The sequence below is a fragment of the Acytostelium subglobosum genome (assembly GCF_000787575.1).
Source record: "Acytostelium subglobosum LB1 DNA, scaffold: scaffold6, whole genome shotgun sequence".
NCBI lineage: Eukaryota > Evosea > Eumycetozoa > Acytosteliales > Acytosteliaceae > Acytostelium > Acytostelium subglobosum.
Window position 1 is genome coordinate 1,128,819 of NW_012236532.1, and position 20,494 is coordinate 1,149,312.

The 20,494-nt window shown below is 45.9% G+C and overlaps 10 protein-coding genes across 10 annotated transcripts; 3 read left to right on the forward strand and 7 right to left on the reverse strand.

Moving 5' to 3' along the window:
- Positions 1–14: 14 nt before the first annotated feature.
- SAMD00019534_037930 (hypothetical protein) lies at positions 15–615 on the forward strand (the record flags this gene model as incomplete). The annotated part of the gene is made up of 2 exons (XM_012904685.1): positions 15–259; positions 360–615. Coding segments are annotated over 2 exons (501 nt in total), but the record flags the coding sequence as incomplete, so codon positions are not given.
- Positions 616–761: 146 nt separating this feature from the next.
- SAMD00019534_037940 (hypothetical protein) lies at positions 762–2,546 on the reverse strand (the record flags this gene model as incomplete). Its single annotated transcript, XM_012904686.1, has 2 exons — positions 762–1,001; positions 1,080–2,546. 2 exons carry the CDS (start codon positions 2,544–2,546, stop codon positions 762–764), a joined length of 1,707 nt encoding a protein of 568 aa, XP_012760140.1.
- A 726-nt stretch (positions 2,547–3,272) lies between these two features.
- SAMD00019534_037950 (hypothetical protein) lies at positions 3,273–4,481 on the forward strand (the record flags this gene model as incomplete). Its single annotated transcript, XM_012904687.1, has 4 exons — positions 3,273–3,317; positions 3,388–3,618; positions 3,685–3,854; positions 3,947–4,481. The coding sequence occupies 4 exons, from the start codon at positions 3,273–3,275 to the stop codon at positions 4,479–4,481; spliced, it is 981 nt and encodes a 326-aa protein (XP_012760141.1).
- A 317-nt stretch (positions 4,482–4,798) lies between these two features.
- SAMD00019534_037960 (hypothetical protein) lies at positions 4,799–6,753 on the reverse strand (the record flags this gene model as incomplete). The annotated part of the gene is made up of 2 exons (XM_012904688.1): positions 4,799–5,298; positions 5,382–6,753. Coding segments are annotated over 2 exons (1,872 nt in total), but the record flags the coding sequence as incomplete, so codon positions are not given.
- Positions 6,754–7,803: 1,050 nt separating this feature from the next.
- SAMD00019534_037970 (hypothetical protein) lies at positions 7,804–10,650 on the reverse strand (the record flags this gene model as incomplete). Its single annotated transcript, XM_012904689.1, has 8 exons — positions 7,804–8,199; positions 8,270–9,130; positions 9,204–9,428; positions 9,494–9,720; positions 9,798–9,939; positions 10,015–10,077; positions 10,158–10,422; positions 10,502–10,650. The coding sequence occupies 8 exons, from the start codon at positions 10,648–10,650 to the stop codon at positions 7,804–7,806; spliced, it is 2,328 nt and encodes a 775-aa protein (XP_012760143.1).
- Positions 10,651–12,042: 1,392 nt separating this feature from the next.
- Positions 12,043–14,989, reverse strand: SAMD00019534_037980 (hypothetical protein; the record flags this gene model as incomplete). Its single annotated transcript, XM_012904690.1, has 4 exons — positions 12,043–12,562; positions 12,644–12,738; positions 12,829–13,620; positions 13,763–14,989. 4 exons carry the CDS (start codon positions 14,987–14,989, stop codon positions 12,043–12,045), a joined length of 2,634 nt encoding a protein of 877 aa, XP_012760144.1.
- Positions 14,990–15,294: 305 nt separating this feature from the next.
- SAMD00019534_037990 (hypothetical protein) lies at positions 15,295–15,737 on the forward strand (the record flags this gene model as incomplete). The annotated part of the gene is made up of 2 exons (XM_012904691.1): positions 15,295–15,605; positions 15,692–15,737. Coding segments are annotated over 2 exons (357 nt in total), but the record flags the coding sequence as incomplete, so codon positions are not given.
- A 188-nt stretch (positions 15,738–15,925) lies between these two features.
- SAMD00019534_038000 (hypothetical protein) lies at positions 15,926–16,117 on the reverse strand (the record flags this gene model as incomplete). The annotated part of the gene is made up of 1 exon (XM_012904692.1): positions 15,926–16,117. A coding segment is annotated over one exon (192 nt), but the record flags the coding sequence as incomplete, so codon positions are not given.
- A 9-nt stretch (positions 16,118–16,126) lies between these two features.
- SAMD00019534_038010 (hypothetical protein) lies at positions 16,127–18,169 on the reverse strand (the record flags this gene model as incomplete). The annotated part of the gene is made up of 1 exon (XM_012904693.1): positions 16,127–18,169. One exon carries the CDS (start codon positions 18,167–18,169, stop codon positions 16,127–16,129), a length of 2,043 nt encoding a protein of 680 aa, XP_012760147.1.
- A 43-nt stretch (positions 18,170–18,212) lies between these two features.
- SAMD00019534_038020 (hypothetical protein) lies at positions 18,213–19,628 on the reverse strand (the record flags this gene model as incomplete). The annotated part of the gene is made up of 4 exons (XM_012904694.1): positions 18,213–19,151; positions 19,233–19,320; positions 19,405–19,466; positions 19,539–19,628. 4 exons carry the CDS (start codon positions 19,626–19,628, stop codon positions 18,213–18,215), a joined length of 1,179 nt encoding a protein of 392 aa, XP_012760148.1.
- Positions 19,629–20,494: the final 866 nt, after the last annotated feature.

Below are 20,494 nucleotides of genomic sequence, written 5' to 3' on the forward strand. Positions count from 1 at the left end.
ATAAACATATAAGGATGTCAGCTCCACAAACACTTATGAGACTGACAATCAATGCAGAGGCATTGCTAAAGTACTCATTGCCACAGAGAACAAACAATGGTTGGAATAGACCAAAGCTGTCAGCGAGACAGTTCAATGTATTACAAAAGAGTATCATGCGCAGTAATGATGCCGTATGGCCACTGCCCGAACCAGAGATCAGAGCCAAGCCAGAGAGACAGTCACAGATGACTATCTTGCAACGTTCAGCACCTCTCAGGTATGATGTGATGCATCACATCCATTCACATCATCATCAATGTCATCAACATGTACTAATGATCGATCAATCAATCAATCATACAAACAAAACAAAACAGAGAAAAGAGAGTAAAGGATGCGATGGCTGGTATGCCTAAATTGATCGCTGATAAGATGAAGGCAGCAAGAGAGAAGAAGAAGAAGGAGACTGAAAACTCGGTCACTGCTTTGGTACCAAACTATGTAAAGGGCGGTCCCTATCCACACAACTACAGAGGCGAGATCACCAAACTCAAGATGCAGGCAGCAGCAGAGAAGGAGAAGAAAAAGGTCGACTTCATTGCTCAAGCATCAAAGAAGACAAAGTCAAAGAAATAAACGATGCGACGACCGACGACGAAGCAGAAACAGCAGGAGCTGGAGCAGGTGGCGAACAAACGATTACATACTACAACAACAACAACACAACAACAAGTGTTATGCGCACACGAAGATGTATGTTTATTCTTGGACAGGTTTGATCATCGTCTGTATCTGTATCGCTTGAAGTTGAACCAGAGATGAAGGACTCCTTTCTCAAAGACACATTTGTAACCTTTGCGATGTGAATGCTCCCATTCACGATTGACGATCCTGAATGCAATGTCCTCGTAAGGTGGTCCGGCACTGAACCTCAACACCATCGTATCCGAGCCATCATCAGACTCTTGCAGGAAGAACTTTGGTGACTTGGTCTTGTCAATGAGATCTGGATAGAATATCTGTGAATGATGAGTTGATGTTAGTCATATGAACTGATTGAACGATTGATCGATTGAATGAATGAGTCGAGAACTTACATTGAACTTATATCCTTGTACAATCTTTGGTGGAGGGTTGTCAGAGTCATAGTGAGTGCGGTTGTACTTGCTCCAATCGTATCCAGTGTGTACACGATTGAAGAACTTGGGCTTGCGGGGACGATGCTTGTCATGCCATGCGTAGTGCTTGGCAGCTAGCTCGACCTCAATGTCAAACTTCTCCTCACGCTCCTCATCCATGAACTTCTCAGACTCGCGCTTCAACAGATCCTCCTCGTTGTCTCCGCTCTTTGTTGGGTCCTTGCTGCGATAGTCGTCCTTGTACTGTACAATCTCCTCCTCCTCTGCTGTCGCCTCTGTTGATGTGGTCGTAGTGCTTGTGGTGGATGTACCAGCCGCTGCTGCCAACGCTGCGTCTTGATCGCTCTTGAGCATCTCGTTCTTGATCCTTTGCACGTACTCCTCGGTCTCCATGTCAGAGATCTTGGCTTCGAGGTTCGTCAGGAAGGTCTCTCTGACAAAGGTCATGGCCTTGTAGACCTGCAGGTGCTTTAACAGTGACTCCCAGTACTCGACATTCATCGCGCCACCAGTCTGTAGCTTCTGAGTGATCTGTGTCTCCAGTGCCACGAGCTCGCTGTGCTTCTTGCCCTGTAGCAACTTTAGAATGTCCGATGTGAGTGACGAATGGACGCCAGTGCCATTCGAGTCGCCGCCCTTGCGCTTCTTGATCTCATGCTCGCACAGTGTCCTTGCCGACGTCCAATACTCTGCATTCTTGACGTCCAAATACTCAAACTCGCCAATGTTGTCGCCCAGTGACTCGAGCTCACCAATGTCCATGCGCTTGAACATCTGCGATGGGTCTGACTGCTCGTAGTGGCTCTTGGTGTCCATCTTGAGCGCGCGGTACAGCAGGTCGATGGGCTTGGGTCGGCCCTCCTCCAGACGCTTCTCTGAGCGTAGCTGCGCCTGTTGCAGATGGAACTCCTCCTCCTTGCGCTCAAGCTCCTCGTTGTTCTCGCCGTCCTTCAGACGCTGCAGACGCTCGCGCTCCTGCTCCCACAGCTCCTGCTCCTTCTCCTTCTCCTCACGCCTCTTCTTTGCCTTCTCCAGCTCTTCGCTGATCTCGCTCGACCTGTTGCGTTCGAATCGCTGGCGGTACTCTTCGGGGTGCATGCCATCGCGGATCATCTTCTCCTTCTTTGCCTTCCACGTGAACTTCTCGGTGAGATTGGCGTCGTTGAATGGGTTGACCTGGTTGGAGTAGCCCATCAGCACCTGTGAGTCTGCGGCTGCGCTGCCATCAGTCTTCTTGCCTCGCTTCTCATCCTTCTTTGCGCGCTTCTCTAAACGTCGTCTCTGTCTCTCCTCTGGCGTCTCATTCTTCTTTCTTTGTTCCTTTTCCAACTTCGCTTCCATCTTTCTCTTCTTTCTATCTTCCTTTGATTCAACAACTTGTTGTTTGTTATTCGATGATGATGATGATGATGAGGATGAGGCCATTGTTGCAGTGGTAGTCGATGATGATGATGATGACTTCTTCTTTCTCTTTACATCGTTGTCATTATCACTCGAATCCTCATCACTACTATATCTTCTCTTCTTATCTCTCTCCTTCTCCTTTTCCTTCACTCTTTCTCTATCTCTATCTCTATCTCTGTCCTTATCACTATCCTTTCTTTTACCTCTATCATCTCTATCTCTGCTGTCTCTGCCTCTGTCTCTATCTCTATCTCCAGATCGGTCTTTATATCTATCTCTATCTCTATCTCTACTATCTCTATTTCCATCTACATCTCTGACAACATCATCCTTTCTTCTTCTATCTCTATCTATATCTCTATCTCTATATCTATCTCTGCTTCTACTTCTACTTCTACTCCTACTCCTACTCCTACTTCTATATCTTGCTCTATCATTGCCATTGCTACTACTACTATATCTTTCAGTCATTGTGCTTGTATGTTATATTTCTATGAATGAAATGAAATGAACCTAAATGGATGCACGAAATGAATGTGAAGTTATCATTTTCGAACTTTTCACAAAGGTAATGGACTAAAGTCCTCAAACTTTTCATTGTGAACTCCAATATCACAATTAATGAAGTGAGGGAAAACAATCATTCTCTCATAATGCATCTGCAATGGACAAGTGATCAATCAGTATGTCCAAGTGTAATATTCAATCTCAAAGAAGATGAAGTTATCACTCATCATTCAACTGTGCATGCTAGTGTCATGCCTCGCTATCCTCTGTGATCGAGTTGTTGCTGTAAGTATACTTTATCATTGTCAATGATTGATTGACTGACTGACTCTCTCTATACATATGTATGATATAGGATGTACCAAGTATATTCACTTACTTTGGCATTAAATGGGGATCACCCAACACTTACTACTATGCCAGACACAACCTTACGAGTGGAGATGACTTGTTGACACAAACCTTCCAAAGTTGGGATGGTATCGACCCAGAGTACCCAAGTGTTGCCAACACAGATGTTGTCCAATACTTTAGCTCAACAAATGACATATCAAACTTCCCAGTCGTCTGCTCCTATCATATCAAGGTACGTTAGTTAGTTAGTTGCGTCACCCATTGTTTGATTGATCGATTTCCTCACTCAAATCACCAGAACAACAGCATCACGCAAGATCTCATTGGAACTGGCAACAACTTTGGATATGGCTATGAGCCTATGTCACAACTTCGTTTGGTTGGCACAGACAATGTGATGTATGGCATGGGACAAGACGAAGATACCAACTTGGCCATGATGAAATATGACTTCAAAGAGCAGACTCTGTAAGTTGGAAGCATATGATCATGATGATGATGGCTGTGTGGTCGATCACCAATTGTTGACCGCTCTCCCCAACCACTTCAATCCAATGCAGTCAGCTTTATCCATTGCCCACCAAGATGACCAGCTATCTCTTTGAGTGTTACATGGATACAACAAGCAACATCTTTTATGTCCTGTTTATTAAGGGCCAGAACTTCAACATCTGGCTCATCAATGCCAATGATGGCACAACGATCTCATCACACAACATCACAGTGGCCGAATCACTCCAGACCTATGACATGTCAGGTGTAGTATTCCTCACAGTCTATCAGAACAAACCATACATCGGACTTGGCAGCTTTGACACGGTTGCGGAGCCCAAACAGTACCTGTTCGAGGTGGACCTCACTGCCAATGTCGCCAAGGTCATCTTTGTCCAACCCAACTTTTATGTGCAGCCTAGCGAAATGGGCTTTCTGCTCGACCCAATCAATGGATACATGTTGGCCGTTCTCACGAACCAGCCCAATGTACAGGACAGTGCATATTTCTGGATGATCAATCTGGAGACATATGACGCCGTGCAATACCCCAATCCATACCCAATGCCAGCCGTAACATATGCTGCATATTATCTTGAATAATAAACATCCAATCCTATTACCATCCCGAGTGGCTTCACCCGATTCCTTCTTGCAATCCTTGTTGGCACCATCAAATGCTTCAGCCTTTAGTGTGAAGAGTTTGGTCTGTCATGTGATGTGGTCGTGTCAGTGATTGATTGAATGACTATTCCCGATCCGATCGATTGATCAATGTTGGATAAATCAATAAACTTGTTTAAGTTATGATGTTGATGTTTGGACATCGTGTGATTATATATCACAACAAAGAAAGACGGAAGGACGACTGGCTGACTGCCTGACTGACTGTGATGGATATGGAAACAAACTATTTAGTTGGATGACTTGTCCTTGTTGGCAATGCGATCAAAGTAGACGAGTGGACTGTTGAGGAAGTTTCCAACGTCCTTGGGTGCGATGTAGATGGTGGCACCACGGAGTGCGTCGGCCTTGATCTTGGCCATCTCGAGCTCGAGCAGAGCGGGGAACTTGGCGTACAGCTCACCCTTCATCTCTTGAGCCTTTCTCTCGGCATCGGCCTTGACCAACAGGGCATCGGCCTCACGCTGAGCAGACTGCAACTTGGCTTGAGCCTCAGCAATGACAGCCTGGTTCTTTTGGGCCAGGGCGATGTTGTCGGTCTCGGCCTTCAGTCTGGCCTCAGTGGTCTTGATGTCGTACTCCTTGACCAATGTTGCCTGCTTGGTGGTGAACTCTGCCGATGTCACAGACTGACCGGCCAACTTCTTGGCGATCTCACTATCCAACACCTTGATTGTCTCAATCTGGAGACGAGCCAACTCAATACCATATTCACTGAGGTCCTTGGCCAAGTTGTCTGTTTGTGTTGATTGATTGTGTTGGTTGAGTGAGTGAGTTAGTATGAGTGATTGATTGTTTGATTGATGTGATGATCCATACACTTGACACGATCTTGGATGGTCTGGACACTCTCCTCAACTTGTTGACCTGGCTTGGTGGAGTTGAAGTACATGACCTCCTGGAGGGTGGACAGCTGGATGGCCTTACCCATGTCGGCAAAGGACACGTTCTCAATGTGTGGCACGATACCGTCCTTGCCCAACTTGGTGATGGCCATCTCTGGGTCGACGATCTTGTAGGCGACGACCAAGACGACACCGACACGCAGCGAGTCTCTGGTCTGGAAGATCTTGAGGTTGATCTCATCGGATGAGGCCTGGCGGTTGTCGGCGGCGGCCTGGCTCTTGGTCTCCTTGCTTGGGAACAGACAGGTCTGCAGCGAGGTGGAGATGAAGCCGTCAAAGTTGTGGGTGGGCGAGTCGATGATCACTGGCTTGCCGTCCTTTGGTGGTGGGATGATGGTCAGGATACCATTGTCGTAGGTGATGGCCACCTCTCCAGTGTGGGGGATGATACGCTTAATGGAGCCGTGCTCGATGTAGGTGTCGATTGAGCTGAAGAACAGGTTGGCCTTGGACTTGACCTTGTCCTTGTCTGGCGACACCAGCTTGAACTGGGCGTCGACAAAGACGTATGGCTCGCGCTTCGACTCGAGGATGAATGGCTGGGTGCCCAACCAGACCTTGGCAATCTTGCCCGAGGGGATACGCAGAATGTTGAAGGTGCTGTGCTCAATGTATGGCTCGTTCTGGTTGACGAATCCGCTGTCCTCTGAGAACTCAAAGGTGGGGTCGATGATGACGTGTGGACCCTCGCCATACAGCACTGGTCTGTTCTTTGAGAAGGCCTTGGCATAGTGACCGGCGGGCACGTTGAGGACGTGCTTGCCATAGGCGCCAAAGTAGTGAGCGGTCTTGTTGACGGCACCAATGAACTTGATGTTGACGGTGGGGTCCGGAGTGTAGACGGTGGCGAAACGCTTGCCACGGGGGTCGGCCAGCTCGGCCACCTGGTTGCGGTGACCCAGCACGAACTGACTGATGTCCACACGGCTCAGACCACGACCGAGCAGGGGGTTGTCGGTGAAGGCGCTCTTGCCCTTGTCGATGCCGCTATTGAAACGATCGATGATGGTGCGGGCCTGCTCCTCGGCCGACGAGTTGGCAAAGTCCGAACGGATGATGATGTGCGAGAGCGTCAGCTCGGTGTTGTCAGCGGACGATCCATCGTGATCGTGCTCCGAAGTGAATGTCGTGGCTTCAGTATTTGCGTGAGGGATTGGTGAAGCTGACTTCTTGATCTTCTTCTCAGACTTGTCCTTCTTGACCTTCTCACTACTAGCACTCGAGTCTGATCCAATTGAGAGTCTTCTGCCGTCGTTTGTGTTGCTCATTCTTTTATTATTATTGATTGATTATTTGATTATTTGATTATAAGTACAATATGTGTATTTGATTGAATGATTGAATGTTGACAACGATGTATTTGTATTTAAATTTATATTTATATGATATATATATTTATACTTGACTTGGTTGTTTGAATTAATGAATGATTGGTATGAGTCGATGATGGTTATTAATCGGCAGTTGGCTGAGGTGTCTTGATCAGGATGAATGATGACTTTGAATCAATGAATGTAACGGTTGAGCCAACTCCACCTTGAAATTTATCAAATATATTAATTAAATCTTGTGATATTTTGTTGTTTTTTTTAGTTTTTAGTTTTGTTCAACTCTTGAACGATGAAGAAGACCCTTTCATGCTAGTTGCTTCGACTTTCACACACATGGGGGTGGGTGGGCAAATCATGAAGAGTGTGTGACATCATTCAATTTTTTTGAAGCCTGGGGAACCAGGTGCTATTTTTGCGAGGGCACCAATGCCCAAATCAGGTCTTCTGACCCTGATCAACTTTGGACAACGAACGACCTGATCAAGAAATGGTGAAGATTGGTGAAAATAATGAGACGCTTGGGATGTTGAGAACCGCGACCAACTTCCCGGTCCATCACTCTAGTGTGCGAGTTGGGGAGTGATGATCATCTGATGCCCTGGTTGAGTGTATTCGAGGGAATGAGTGATCAAGTTCCAAATATGATGTTGATGATGATGGTGTAGCGGGTGACAGTGGTCCTCAAGATTGTAAGTGACCTGGTCTGATGTAATGTGATATGAATGTGATATGAATATGAATGTTTATTAACAATGAATGGGTAGCCTGATGATTGAATGAGATAGTATTAAGAACGAACTACTTTGTGGATATGGATTGGATTGGAATGGAATGGAATGGATTGGTGTCGTCCTGGGGAATGAGCTTGGTATAGGTTGGTTGGAGGGTCGGGAGTGAAGGTATGTTGGTAGGTAGGTAGGCATAGTTGATTGATTGATTGATTGAATGGATGATGGAGGTAGAGAGATAGAGATAGTATGGATGGATGGATGGATTTGGTGTCGCTTAAGCTACATAACTGTACATATCCTTCTGTCCTTCCACTCTCTGGAGATACTCTCGCTCAATTAATATATCGATACACTTCTTGATAACATTGACCTTGGGATTGAATCGCGTCTGCAGCTGAGCAATCACCTCGGACATCAGACTGCTATGGGACAACTGCTTGCGCATCTTCATGATGCGCACGATTGCCGCCTGTATCTGATGCTTGCGGTCCTCCTCCACCGTCTTGTGTGTAGTGTCAATCTCCTCCTTGACCTGGGCGAGCACGGGTACATTAATGAATATCTTTGTCTTCTTATTCTTGAACTGCTTGTTCAACGAGAACTTGGTTGTCTTGCCAAACTCCTCCTCGCCATCATTATCTGATACCAATATCTTTGACTTCAACAGTGTCTATGATGTTGTTGTTGTTATTGTTAGTGTGAATGATTGGACTTGATTGATATGGATTGAATGAACTTACAACAAGGGTACTCTTCAGAATACCATCGGTCAGTTGAGTTGAACCTTGTAGCTCCTCGTTGGTGAGCTCTTCGACCGAGTTGAACTGCAGCAACACACCGATCTGGTAGGTGGAGCACTGGAGTGTGTAACCGGTCTTGTTGGAGGGCAGATACTTTGTCTTGAGCTCACCCTTGGAGAGGTGGTGCAGCCAGTTCAGCTTCCTGCCCGAGTACTGCACCTGGTAGAACTTCTGGAACAGCTGCTCGCACGACTGCAACTCCTTGGGGATGCTAAAGTTGGTGGCGGGTGGCTGCAGCGGCCACGATCCTGTGGCCAGCACCAGCACGCTAAAGTCGATGCCGCCCAGAGTGGTCTGCTCGACCTGCTCCACGTGCGTGTTGAATCGGTCCAGCAACTCGCGGCTTAGAGACATATCGGTGAACATACGCTGGAGCTTCGATGTGTACTCGTAGCCACACGTAGACTTTAGCTTGCCAATCATCACACCTTCCAGGTCCTCCGATGTCGACGTGCCATGTATCAAACGCTTGGCCAACATCTTGGAGTAGAAATCCTGGAACACGTCCTTGTCCTCGATATACTTGAACACTGTCATCACCTCGTTGAGCAGATGGTCCATCTCTGACTCCTCGGGGTTCTTGGCGCTCTTCTTCAACAAAAAGTCCGTGTACCTAGCCAACAGTTCCGGTGACTTGGACGACGACTTGGCGGCCTGTGTGACAGCGTTCTCGTTGATAAATCTTCGACAGGCTTTATCAAGTGATGCGACGAATCCAGTGTCGCTCCTGAATGCTCCAGTGACCAAATCATTATATTTCTTGAACACCTGCAACAGTGTGTCGACGTACAGCTTTGGGTCCTGTGTGTTTTGTAGGTGTCAGTCAGTCACATTCAATCAATCCGATCCAATCAATCCAATCCAATCAACTTACAACAGTGCCAGCAGATCCAATCGCAGACACGGCTTGTAGTCCGACATTCTGAACATGCTTCTCAAGGGTCGCTCTGAGTGGTTCGAGACCTCTTGGTATTCTAGACAACAATGCATACATTCTGGTGAGGTCTGATATTTTGTCGGTCTCCAACAATGTCTGGAACTCGCCCCAAATGTTCTCCACAACCTTCTCAATCAACACCTTCTCGCACCTTGTAATCAGCTTGAATGGAGGGAGGGAGGGGTCAGACACATGGATATGCATGCCAATCAATCAATCAAACATACCTCTGTCTCTGTGCTTTGGTGTAGATACTGTTGAACTCGCTTTGTTTCCTCGTTAAGACGCGACTCTACCTTCTTCATGTAGTCGGCGACAGTGTTCTCCGAGATAAACTTCATTGATTCGTTGGTGTAGTAGTTCTCTGTCGATGCCAAGAATTGCTCTTCAAAGCTAGACTTGTAAACTTGAAGTATAGTTTCCTTTGGCTTCTCGCGGTTCAATCCGAGGCTCACTATAGTATTTCAACCAAAAGTTAGTAATCCATCAAGCATCCAGCCACCATGTATCCAACACAACGCAACAACATACCATAACCATGAATCACACCCTTGACCAATGATGTGTTGATCTGATATCCATTCCTCTCGCTTTCAATCAGCTCCAGTAGAGCTGAGGTTAACCTGGTCTTCAGGGGTCCGAACAAACAGTCTCTCCAGATAACCAATGACAACTAAGTATGTGTTGTGTGGCCAAGTTGTTAGAGCAAGATATAATACAAAAGGTTGAAGTTGGATGGACTACTTACGACCAGCACTTCATAGACCTCCTTCTTTCCATCATCTATCTCTCTCTTGATCCAATATCGATTCTACAGTGAGTGACTGTCATGTTAGTCTCTGTGCACATGCTACGCGCACATCATCCATGAATGAATTGAAATGAACATACCAGATACTGGAATATATTGTTGATGTACTTCATTGCACAAGTGTAGCGATCCCATTCGGAATAGTAATAGTTGAGCAATGACTCATCCATCTTGGTCTCTGCAACCTTGAGCAGATCCTTCATGTGTCCCTTGAGGAAGTGATTAAGGTTGCTGTACAGCTCCTCGCCGACGTAGTTTGCGCCAGGTGCCGCCTGCTTTGTCGTGCTGCTAACCTTCATCACTCCCGACTTGGATTGTGAAGCTGCACAATAGTTGTAAACATGTCTAGACATAACATAACATAACATATGATATCAATATGCTGTTGCTGGACCTGTTGTTTGCTGTTGTAGTTGACACTTACGTGTATAGTAACATCCACTTCTCTCGGGGAAAGCCCTTATACAAGTCTGTGATGATCTTGTACATGCCATCGTGAAGCTCAGGCCATATCTCATCGAGGCTAACGCTCTTTTGTGAGACGGAGCCTGGTGGTGCGCTGGTGACTGACATTGTTGTTGGTATATGTATATGTGTGTATGCTATCTGTCGGGATCACACTCCTATCCTATTCCCTATTATAATCTATGTCTTTCTTTGTCCTTGTCTCTGAGCTATATATGTCACTTTTCCGACGTCCTATTGTTTGCACTATCTGTATCTCTCTCTCTCTCTCTCTCTCTTTGTTCGTTTATGTATGAATGAATGAATGAATAATGAGTTAGTTGAATGGTTGGAATATGAGCATATTGGAAGGGAAGTGAAGTAATAAGATGGTTTTGTTGTTGTTAATGTTGTTGTTGTTGTTGTTATGATGATGCGCAATGCAAGTTCGCTGGAAGTGGATTGAAGTGGAGATGGTGTGTGAGGGTGTGTGGTGGTTGTTAAGGTTGTTGAATGTGTGTGTTTGTTTGAAGTGTGAAGCTCCCTGTATTAATTAAAATTTTTGTTATTTAATTTGGAAACTCTCTCACTATCCAGCGATACACAATTAAAGAATTGACGGTTCTCGCAAATACACACACATATTAGGGAACAAACAAACACACACACACACACACACACACATTCAAAGCAAAGCAGATGCTTCATCCTTCAACAACAATTAGAGATGCATTGAAGATGGAGGTTGTTTTGTCGTTATTGTTGGAAGTTTAATCCATTGGCATGAAGTTGATGCTGTCACTAATCCCTCATCGTCCATTCAATCATTCATTTAGACTAGTTGAGTATTATCCATTCATTCATTCTACCTAGATGATTATGATGTTGACCTACTTTGAATGGAGTACAATGATTGGCCTTGAATGGATGGATGGATGGATGTACTAGGATTGATTGATAAGACCTGGATTCTAAATCTAACTAGTTTGTTTTTGTTCGAGAGATAATAAATAAATATAATATGTCTGTAGGTGGAGTGGTATATATTAACGAATCGGAGTATCAATGTATGACTTGTCTGTCTATAATATATGCTTAACCTTACACTCACTGTCATCATCATTATTCATGTTGTTGTTGTTGTTTGCTCAGAGAGGACAACACCAGAGTGAGTGGATGAATGACAGTGTGTGTTGGATGTAATGTTGTAGAAAGATTATCGAGTTGGAGAGTGTGTGTGTAGTCGTGAGTTGGCATGAGAGAATGAATGAGTGTAGACGTACGTCAGTGAGAACTCATTATTACAACAAAACAAGTACATGTATATATTCAACAACTAATGAGTACAATAGATTATCATCCCGCTGAATGGTCATGGCACTTGGTACTTGCCTCTGATCATAAGTGCCAAAGTTCATTATACCTTGTAATTGCCCATTGCCTAGATATCACATGTAACGACAGCTACTTTGTGTACACAAGGGATATATATATCTTTATTCCTCGACCCTATCTTTCTCCTTATAATATATGTGCAAATGAGTTGTTGTTGTTGGAGTGAAGTGATGATGATGTAGAGATATTGAAGTTGAGTGATTGGAGGAATGGATGAGATAGTGCATCTTTGGCTGTGATCCTGGTGAATGGATTGGGATCGAGACAGCGTTCCAACAGATCAAAGGCCTCATGTGGCATCGATAACTTGATATCTCCACTCTCATCACGCAGTCGTCGAGCCAAGGCCGTCCAGCTGGTGGGCTCGATATGCTCCGACAGGGCAATCTGTTTGTCCAGTATACCGGCCAACTCGGTGATCTTGCGTGTTCCAATGATCGACACAATCTCTGCCAGACTGGTAATATCATCCGGAGATATAAAGAATGGATAGCGGCCTGATAATATACTCATCAGGATGACACCAACCGACCATATATCAATAGAGGTCGTCTGCTTATTATACTTTAGCAGTACTTCTGGCGCTCTAAATCCTCGTGTTCCAGCTCTTGGAGCTTGTTGTTGTTGTTGCTGTTGTTGTTGTGTCCTTTAGTTTGTGGTATTAGTAAATGATTGAATGATTGATCATATTATTGAGTGGATGGACCATCCTCGCTGATATACATACTTTGATTCAGCTTGGTTGGCTTTACCCCTTGACTTGGAATCATCCCTTGTGCGCTTCTTCCTCTCTTCTGGCTCATGTGTTGGTTGTGGAAGCATCTGGATTGTTTGATTGAATGATGATCGATTAATATGGAGTGATGTGGAATGGTTCCAGCTCCAGCAATCGCACAATCATCAACAACATACCTCTTGTGCCAATCCAAAGTCGATCAACATAAACAAGTTCTTATGTTGGTTGTAAAGGAAGTTGGTTGGCTTTACATCACGATGGCAAATGTTATGTGCATGTACATGTTTGAGTGCAGTGAATAGAGCATGGAGGTAGTACCTCAACTCGTCTGGCGTCAATCGGAAGAAGTAATCCTTGAATGAGTCGTGCTCAAAGTAGGGCAGGATCAGTGTGACTTGATCCATGTGTCTGAGTACACCTAGCAGTTTGGAGACATGGCTGGAGCCACCAACGCGCTGAAGACTGGTGATCTCGTTGAGTATTCGGGTTGGTGATGAGGTGGGCGCCACTCGCTTCAGCGCCACGACCAGCCCCGCATCAGGCCCCTGAATGCACACTGACTTGTAGACACCGCTGAATGTGCCTTGGCCAATCTTCTCGATGACTTTGAAACGAGCTTTGATCTCGGGGAACTCCTCGTCGCTGAACTCGGGCGACGTGTCCCCCAACCGAGTGATGTCCATGTATGTGTTGTACACACTGGGGCACTTCTGAAGCGGTGCGATTGCCATTGGCACCTGCTTCTGTGATCTCAATGGTGGCGTACTGCTCTTTGAGCCGCCATTTGTTGCAGCTCTCTTCCTAGATCCGCCACCAGTGTTGCCATTCGGTTTGCCATTGGACACCACCAATGTGTTGTCAATGAAGTTGAGTACTGACTCTGTGTGGTTGTTATTGTTGTTGTTGACGCCATTGGTTGATGTAGTAGTGGTCGATGTTGACTTGTTTGTGTCATAGATTGGAAGATACTTTGGATGATGATGATGATGTCCAGTGGAGACGGAAGTGGGAGTGGATGTGCCAGTGCCAGTGCCAGTGCCAATGCTGCCGGGGAATTGATAATGAAGTCCATTGTGTTAGAGGTGATAGTGTCGATGATTTCAAATATACATTGCTGCTGGAGCCGTTGCTGTTGCCAATCTTGCCAGTGCCTTGGAAGGGATTGGCACTTGGAAGTGATTGCGGGGATGTGATGTTGAATGTAGAGTTGGAGTTGGATGTGGATGTAGATGTGGTTGGAGGTGATAGATATACATTGGAATGAAAGGTTGGCGTGCTCGACAGATTGATGTGGCCCATGTGACTTGGTGAATATGACTCTTGTGACATGTTGTGCGGGGAATGATGATGCTGTTGCTGCTGTTGTGTGTGGGGGTAGACTTGGTGTTGTGCTTGCGTTTGATGTTGTTGTTGTTGCTGCTGCTGGGACTGGTAAAAGAGATGCTTGTTGGGTGATGGCGTGGGCGAAGTCCTGCTATAGAAGTCGCGCATTAGATGTAGGGAGTCGGGTGAGTTCATTGATTGTGATGGTGAGTTGATCAGAGGCAGTTGCAGTGGGATCTTGAATGGAGGCGGGTCATTGAAGTGCACAGGCGAGGCATTGACCTGGCTAGATATTGGCGAGCGTGGCTCAATGAATGATGATCCCAACGATGTGTCTGAGTTGTTGTAGTCATAGGGCATTTGTTGTTGCATTTGTTGTTGCTGCTGTTGTTGATGTTGCTGTTGCTGTTGCTGTACCTGCATTGTGGTTGGAATCCTCAATGGGTTGTACATTGACGAGGTTGTCGAGACAGGTGTCTGATGGCTAGGTGATGAGATTGGTGGCAGGACAATGCCTGACGACGAGTACTTGTATGGAGGGGAGAGTGATGCATGGGACTTGCTCGTCGATGTGCCTGCACTGTGAGGCGAACTCATTGACACCAATGGAGGTATAGACATTGGAGGTCGATGATGCAACATTGAACTTGTTGGTGATATTATGTTATGTATCTGTTGTTGTTGTTGTTGTTGTTGTTGCTGTTGTTGATGTTGTTGTTGGAGTATGTGATTGCTATGTTGCTGCTGCTGCTGTTGCTGTTGTTGTTGCTGCTGTAGTATATGTTGATATTGTTGGCTATGATGCACAAGTCCATGACCATGTCCATTTCCATGATGCTGTTGTTGTTGTTGTTGTTGGTGTTGCAGTTGATGACCAACCATTATATGATAGTTTGAATCATGATTGTTGTTGTTTATACCACTACTTCCATTGATGTTACCATTGCCATTGCCATTGCCATTACCATTGCCACCTACTCCTCCACTACCATTGTTGTTATTATAAGAATTCATCAATGGAAATGAGAGATTGAGCAAAGGTGCTCAATGCTTGTATATGTTTTAATTGTTCTTGATATTATTGTTGAATGAATGAATGAATTGTATTGGTATTCATTCATACATTCAAAGTGTACACAGGTTGTTGGAGAATGTCAAAGTTGAGCCATTTGTACAATTTTGCTCACTTTATGTCGGTTTGGAAACAAACAAACCACCAATGCATCTGAAGGGATTTAACAATTAAACATTCACGATCTGGAAGTAACAAGTACTACTTATAAAGAATAAGAAATAAGAATAAGAACAGGGATACAAGGATGATGAATGATAGCCATGCATTGTTGTTGGATGAAGAGTTGACAAAGATAAATAAGAGATTTGAGAATGGTGAGATGAAGGCATTTGGACTGAATCAACAGAGGATATTGAAGGAGTTCCAAGAGATAAGGAAGCAACAGGCACAGCTATCAGTCAAACAAGTGTCAATAGGTTCTGAACGTATCAAATTCCATGATGTAGACTCTCTAGGCAAAGACGATCTCAATACCAACGTCTATGAATCAGTGCGCGAACGTGATGAGGATCTGACAAAGTTGACAACATCCCTCAATGTAATATGTAAGAATATGTAAGTATATCGCCAATGACATTGACATGATATTGTTGGATGGATTGGGATGGATGACTAACATCAAACATATCAATGTTGAACAGAGAGAATGCTAATAAGGTGGCGGTTAATCATCAATCAACATCCAAATGAATGAATGAATGAATGAACGAACACAATGTATATAGATAACGCACGAGCGTATAATAGTAATAGTATTAAAGATTAAGAAGAACACTCTAGTTGATCATCGGATATGATGATGATGATCAGCTAACAGGGTGTGATGTGTATATAATAGAGAGGAAGAAGTTTATTGTGTCCAGAATAGTATTTAAACAATCTGAGTAATCGTACCATGGAAGTATGAGTGTAGTGTAATGTAATGTTGTTGATGTTGATGTTGATGTTGCTGGGATGTTGATGTTGCTGGGATGTTGTAATACATATGATGTTGTTTTGGTGTTGTTGGATGTTGGTGGAAGTTGGAAGTTTGGAAGTTGTGGGAGTGAATGAGTAAGTAGGATATGGAGGTCATATTAGGATATAATCTTCCTGATGATATCACCAATGGCTTCGATCTTTGGCTTCTCTTTCTGTGGTACTGGTGGCAGTGGAGTTTGTGGAGGAATATGACTGCTTGATGCTGCCTGTGGTTGTGCTTGCACTTGTTGTTGTTGTTGTTGTGGAACTTGTTGTTGCTGTTGTTGCTGTTGTTGTTGTGATTGATGTTGTGGTTGTGGATTCAATGGCGGGAAGTGAACATTAAACGACTGTTGCAGATTCGGTGGGTATATAAATGATGGATGCACGTATGATTGGCTGGGAGGACGAGGCACAGTGCCAGACTCTTCACTCAGTGGCTTGGGATTGACGGAGCTCAGACCCAGATGGTGACAGATGGCGTTGCACTGATGTGTGGAGAAGAATCGTTTGATGCCCTCAATGCCAAGGTTGCCCTTGCCAAAGCCTTGGCCGTCCGACGAATGGATCTGTGGGTCGGTGTAGACGTCGGCAACTCCCTGGATGTCGACCACGATCAACTGGCAGCCAGAGTCCTCGTAGGAGAAGTGACTGAATGCCTGTGGCGTGTTCCTGTCGCACTCGTTCTTGAAGCCAAAGTTGTTGTTGTGCTTCTCGTACTTGCCCTCGATGAAGTACTCGACCGCGCAGAACGGCTTGCCCTGTCGCTCGATCAGCTCCATCACGAACGCTGGCACAAAGTCGATCTTCTTGGGCGGGTTGCGTGCGTTGAATCGCTCGGCAATCTCTCGTGCGTATGTCTGCATCTCGACATCCTTGAAGTAGACCATGCGGTCCTCATTCGTGTCTCTAAACAACTTTGCGACCATCTGCGATGTGGGTCCCTCAGCAGAGAGGTCCTTCATGCGGAAGGCCTTTCTCATGGCACCCTCGGCGAATGGCGTCTGCTCGGTGATGACAATGGTGGCGGTCTGGACCCACTTGCCCAGCTTGGCGTCGAACCTATGTCTGATCACACGCTCGGTGCCAGTCAGACGCTGGTCGGGCACGGTATTGACGGGTGGTGCCGCGGATGGTGGGGCCTGGACGACCGCTGGGGCGGACTGCACTTGCGATTGGACTGGTGTCTGAGCGGGCTGCTGGATGAGCGGCGAAGTCGTCTTAGTGATGTTGTCCACGATCTGTCGTCGTCGGTGCTCAAACTCCTCCTTGTCCATCATGCCCAAGTCGTAGAGCTTCTTCAGGTTGATAATGTCCGACACACTCTGCTCCTCCTCGGTCTGAGGTGTGGCCTGTGGATTCACCTGCGAGTTTGGCACCTGTGCCTGCGACTGCTGCAGATTCAGTGGCTGAGCCTGCTGCAGTGGCTGGATTGGTTGCTGTTGTTGCTGTTGCTGGACTGGCATTGGCGCACTCTGGAATGGCATCCATTGTTGTTGTGACTGTTGCTGAGGCAGATACTGCGAGTGAGCCTGCGGTTGTATTGGAATAGGTGAATGGTGCGGTGGTTGTACAGGTGCTGATGAAGAAAGTGGAATTTGGTATTGCTGGGCCTGAGCTTGGGCCTGGGCCTGTGCTTGAGCCTGAGCCTGAGCTTGGGCTTGGGCTTGGGCTTGTGCTTGTGCTTGTTGCTGTAAATACTGTTGTTGCTGTTGCTGCTGTACTTGTTGCTGTTGCTGCTGCGTCAGGTATTGTCCATTTGGATGTTGTGGCTTGGGATGCTGTAGAGCGGCGGCGGCAGCGTTGTTGAAGGGGTTGATAGAGGGTATTGGCGGGTTCTGTTGGTAGGGCATGGGAGACGGTGAGGGCGAGATTACATGGTATCCATTGTTCAGGTTGCTGTAGTTGGCTGGAGGAACAACGATGTTGTGTGGCGTGTTTGTCAGCACTGGTGATGGCGACGGTGATACCGTAGGCGACAGTATACTGTTAATGTGCTGTTGGGGAAGAGGGGGCTGCTGACTAAAGTGTGGCCCGCTGTTGTTCATGCTTGGCATTGGCAGGCCGGTCTGGTCGTCAATGAATGGATTGGTATTTTGCTGCTGCTGTTGTACCTGTTGCTGCTGTTGCTGCTGCTGCTTGGCCACGCCCATTGACATATCATCGATGATGTTTCGATCCATAAGCGAGACAAACTGTTGGTCAACATGTTGCTGCTGCTGTTGTTGTTGCTGAGGAAGTGCGAATGGGTTGGTCGCGCCAGAGGATTGCGATATGTCGATCATGTGCACCTTGAAGTCGGACGGTACGTTGTGTTGCGGTGAGAGGCCGGTTGGCGTGTTGGAGTTCGAAGGAGTCGTGCTCTTTACAAGCATCTCCAAAAAGTTGTTCTGGTTCGATGACGACGACAACATCGAGCCGTTCTCGATGTGATTCGATTGCTGTACCTGTTGTTGCTGTTGTACTTGTTGTTGTACTTGTTGCTGTTGCTGTTGCTGAAGCTGTATGTTTTGGAACTGATTGATTCAGGTGTTGTTGCTGCTGTTGTTGCTGTTGCTGTTGTTGTTGCTGATCCTGTAACTGCTTTCCGGAAACATCATAAGTCTTAAACGGAGAGAATGGATCGAAGCCATTGATGTGTTGATAACTGTTGTTGTTGCCAGTGAATCCGGCAGGTTGTGGCAGAGGCTGTGCACTGTTGTTGTTGCTGTTGGCCGGTATCTGTATGGCATGCGAGGCGTCGAAGCCAAGGTTGCTCGTGTTGGCATTTGTGTTGGTAAAGGCAATGCCGTTGCTGGTCTTGAGCGGGTTGGGCGGAACCAACTCGTCAAAGATCGACTTTGTAGGCTTGGGCGACGTGTGTGGCGAGGAGAACGGCGAGAAGTGATCCAGTCGTTGCGACGTCGATAAAGTGTTGGTCGTGGCCATCGGTATGTTCATGCCGTTGGGCTCGCTCTGGTTGCCGCCCGACACTGACAGTGGCGAGCTTCCCGTCGAAGGACTGATGCTATCGTGTGGCGAGCTGATCCAGCGCTTCTCAATGTACTTCATCCTAAGAAACTGCTCGAGCTTTGGATCGTCTGGCAGAGGTTGGATGAACTCTGCCGGTGACCAATTGGCCAACCAGAACTGTTTCGAAACCTATTATTGTCGCGGCGATGCTAATTAGTCCTCATTCTATCGCTTGCTCACTCGCTTGATCATTCGATCGCTGATACATACAAGGTTGCCAATGGCCTGTAGCCTCTTTATATCGTCTTCAGAGAATGAGCTGCCCATGATTGGCTTGACTTTAAACTCGAGTGTACTCCTAATAATGATTGACCAATATGGTCAGTCAGTCAGTCAGTGAGCCAGTCAGTCGCTCTAGTCGCGAGTAAGGGAGGATACTTACAGGAAGTGTGCACATGTTGGACATATGAAGGTACCGAGTTTAATACAGACATAGGGAACGTTCTAGAGAGATGGTCGCAGAGCACGTAGTTAGTATCAAGATGTCAAGGTCATCGCTTGAACGAGTGTACATACGATTGAGTTACACTCTGCACATTGTTTGTTGTTTGGATCGAGAAAGAGTGATCTGAGCAGAGAGTACTTGTCGTTGTGTGCAGGTTGCATTTTCGAAGCCAGGGTATCCAGTGCTGCTGTGGCTGTGGCTGCTGCTGCTGCTGCTGATGTTGATGCTGCGGTTGCTATGACTGCTATCGATATGTGGTATGTAATGTGTTGTGTTGGTGCTACTGCTGTTGCTGCTGCTGTTCTGTTGCTGCTGTATAATATATAATATATATTATGCTATGCTATGCTATGATCTAGACAACGAATGAGATATAATCATAAGTATGATGATGATGATGAGATTGTTGATTGATTGATTGATTGTTGTGATTGTTGTGATGATAGCCGACGCCGATTGCTTGCACACTGTGAGATTATAATGATGATGATGATGATTATTATGCGTGAGTTGTGGACACAAGTAAGGTATAGATGTTGTGTAAAGTGATTTAAGCCAGGAGATTATGTTGTTGTTGTTGTTGTTGTTGTTGTTGCTGTTGCTGGTGTTGATGCTACTGATGATCACTCTGCCCTGACTGACTGAGACTGAGACTGAGACTTCGTAATGAATGAATGATGAAGGAATGATAGTGATTTGATAGATTGATAGAGTGAGTGATTGATTGATTGACTTGATGGCTGTCTTGTTGCCGGATGATTGATTGATCACTCTAACACAATCATCAATCAATCAATAATTACTGTGTGGTAGGATAGGGTAGGGTAGTGTAGAGTAGTGGCGTAGTGATGTGAGTAATGTTGTGTAGTGCTGCTGCTGCTGGTATGTTGATGTTGATGTTAATGTTGTGGATAGATACTTAGATGAAGAACAAACAACAACAACAAAAACACAAACACAATCACAATAACAATCACATACACTAATGTGTTTACCGCGCAAGATAGCAAGCACGTACATTCATTCA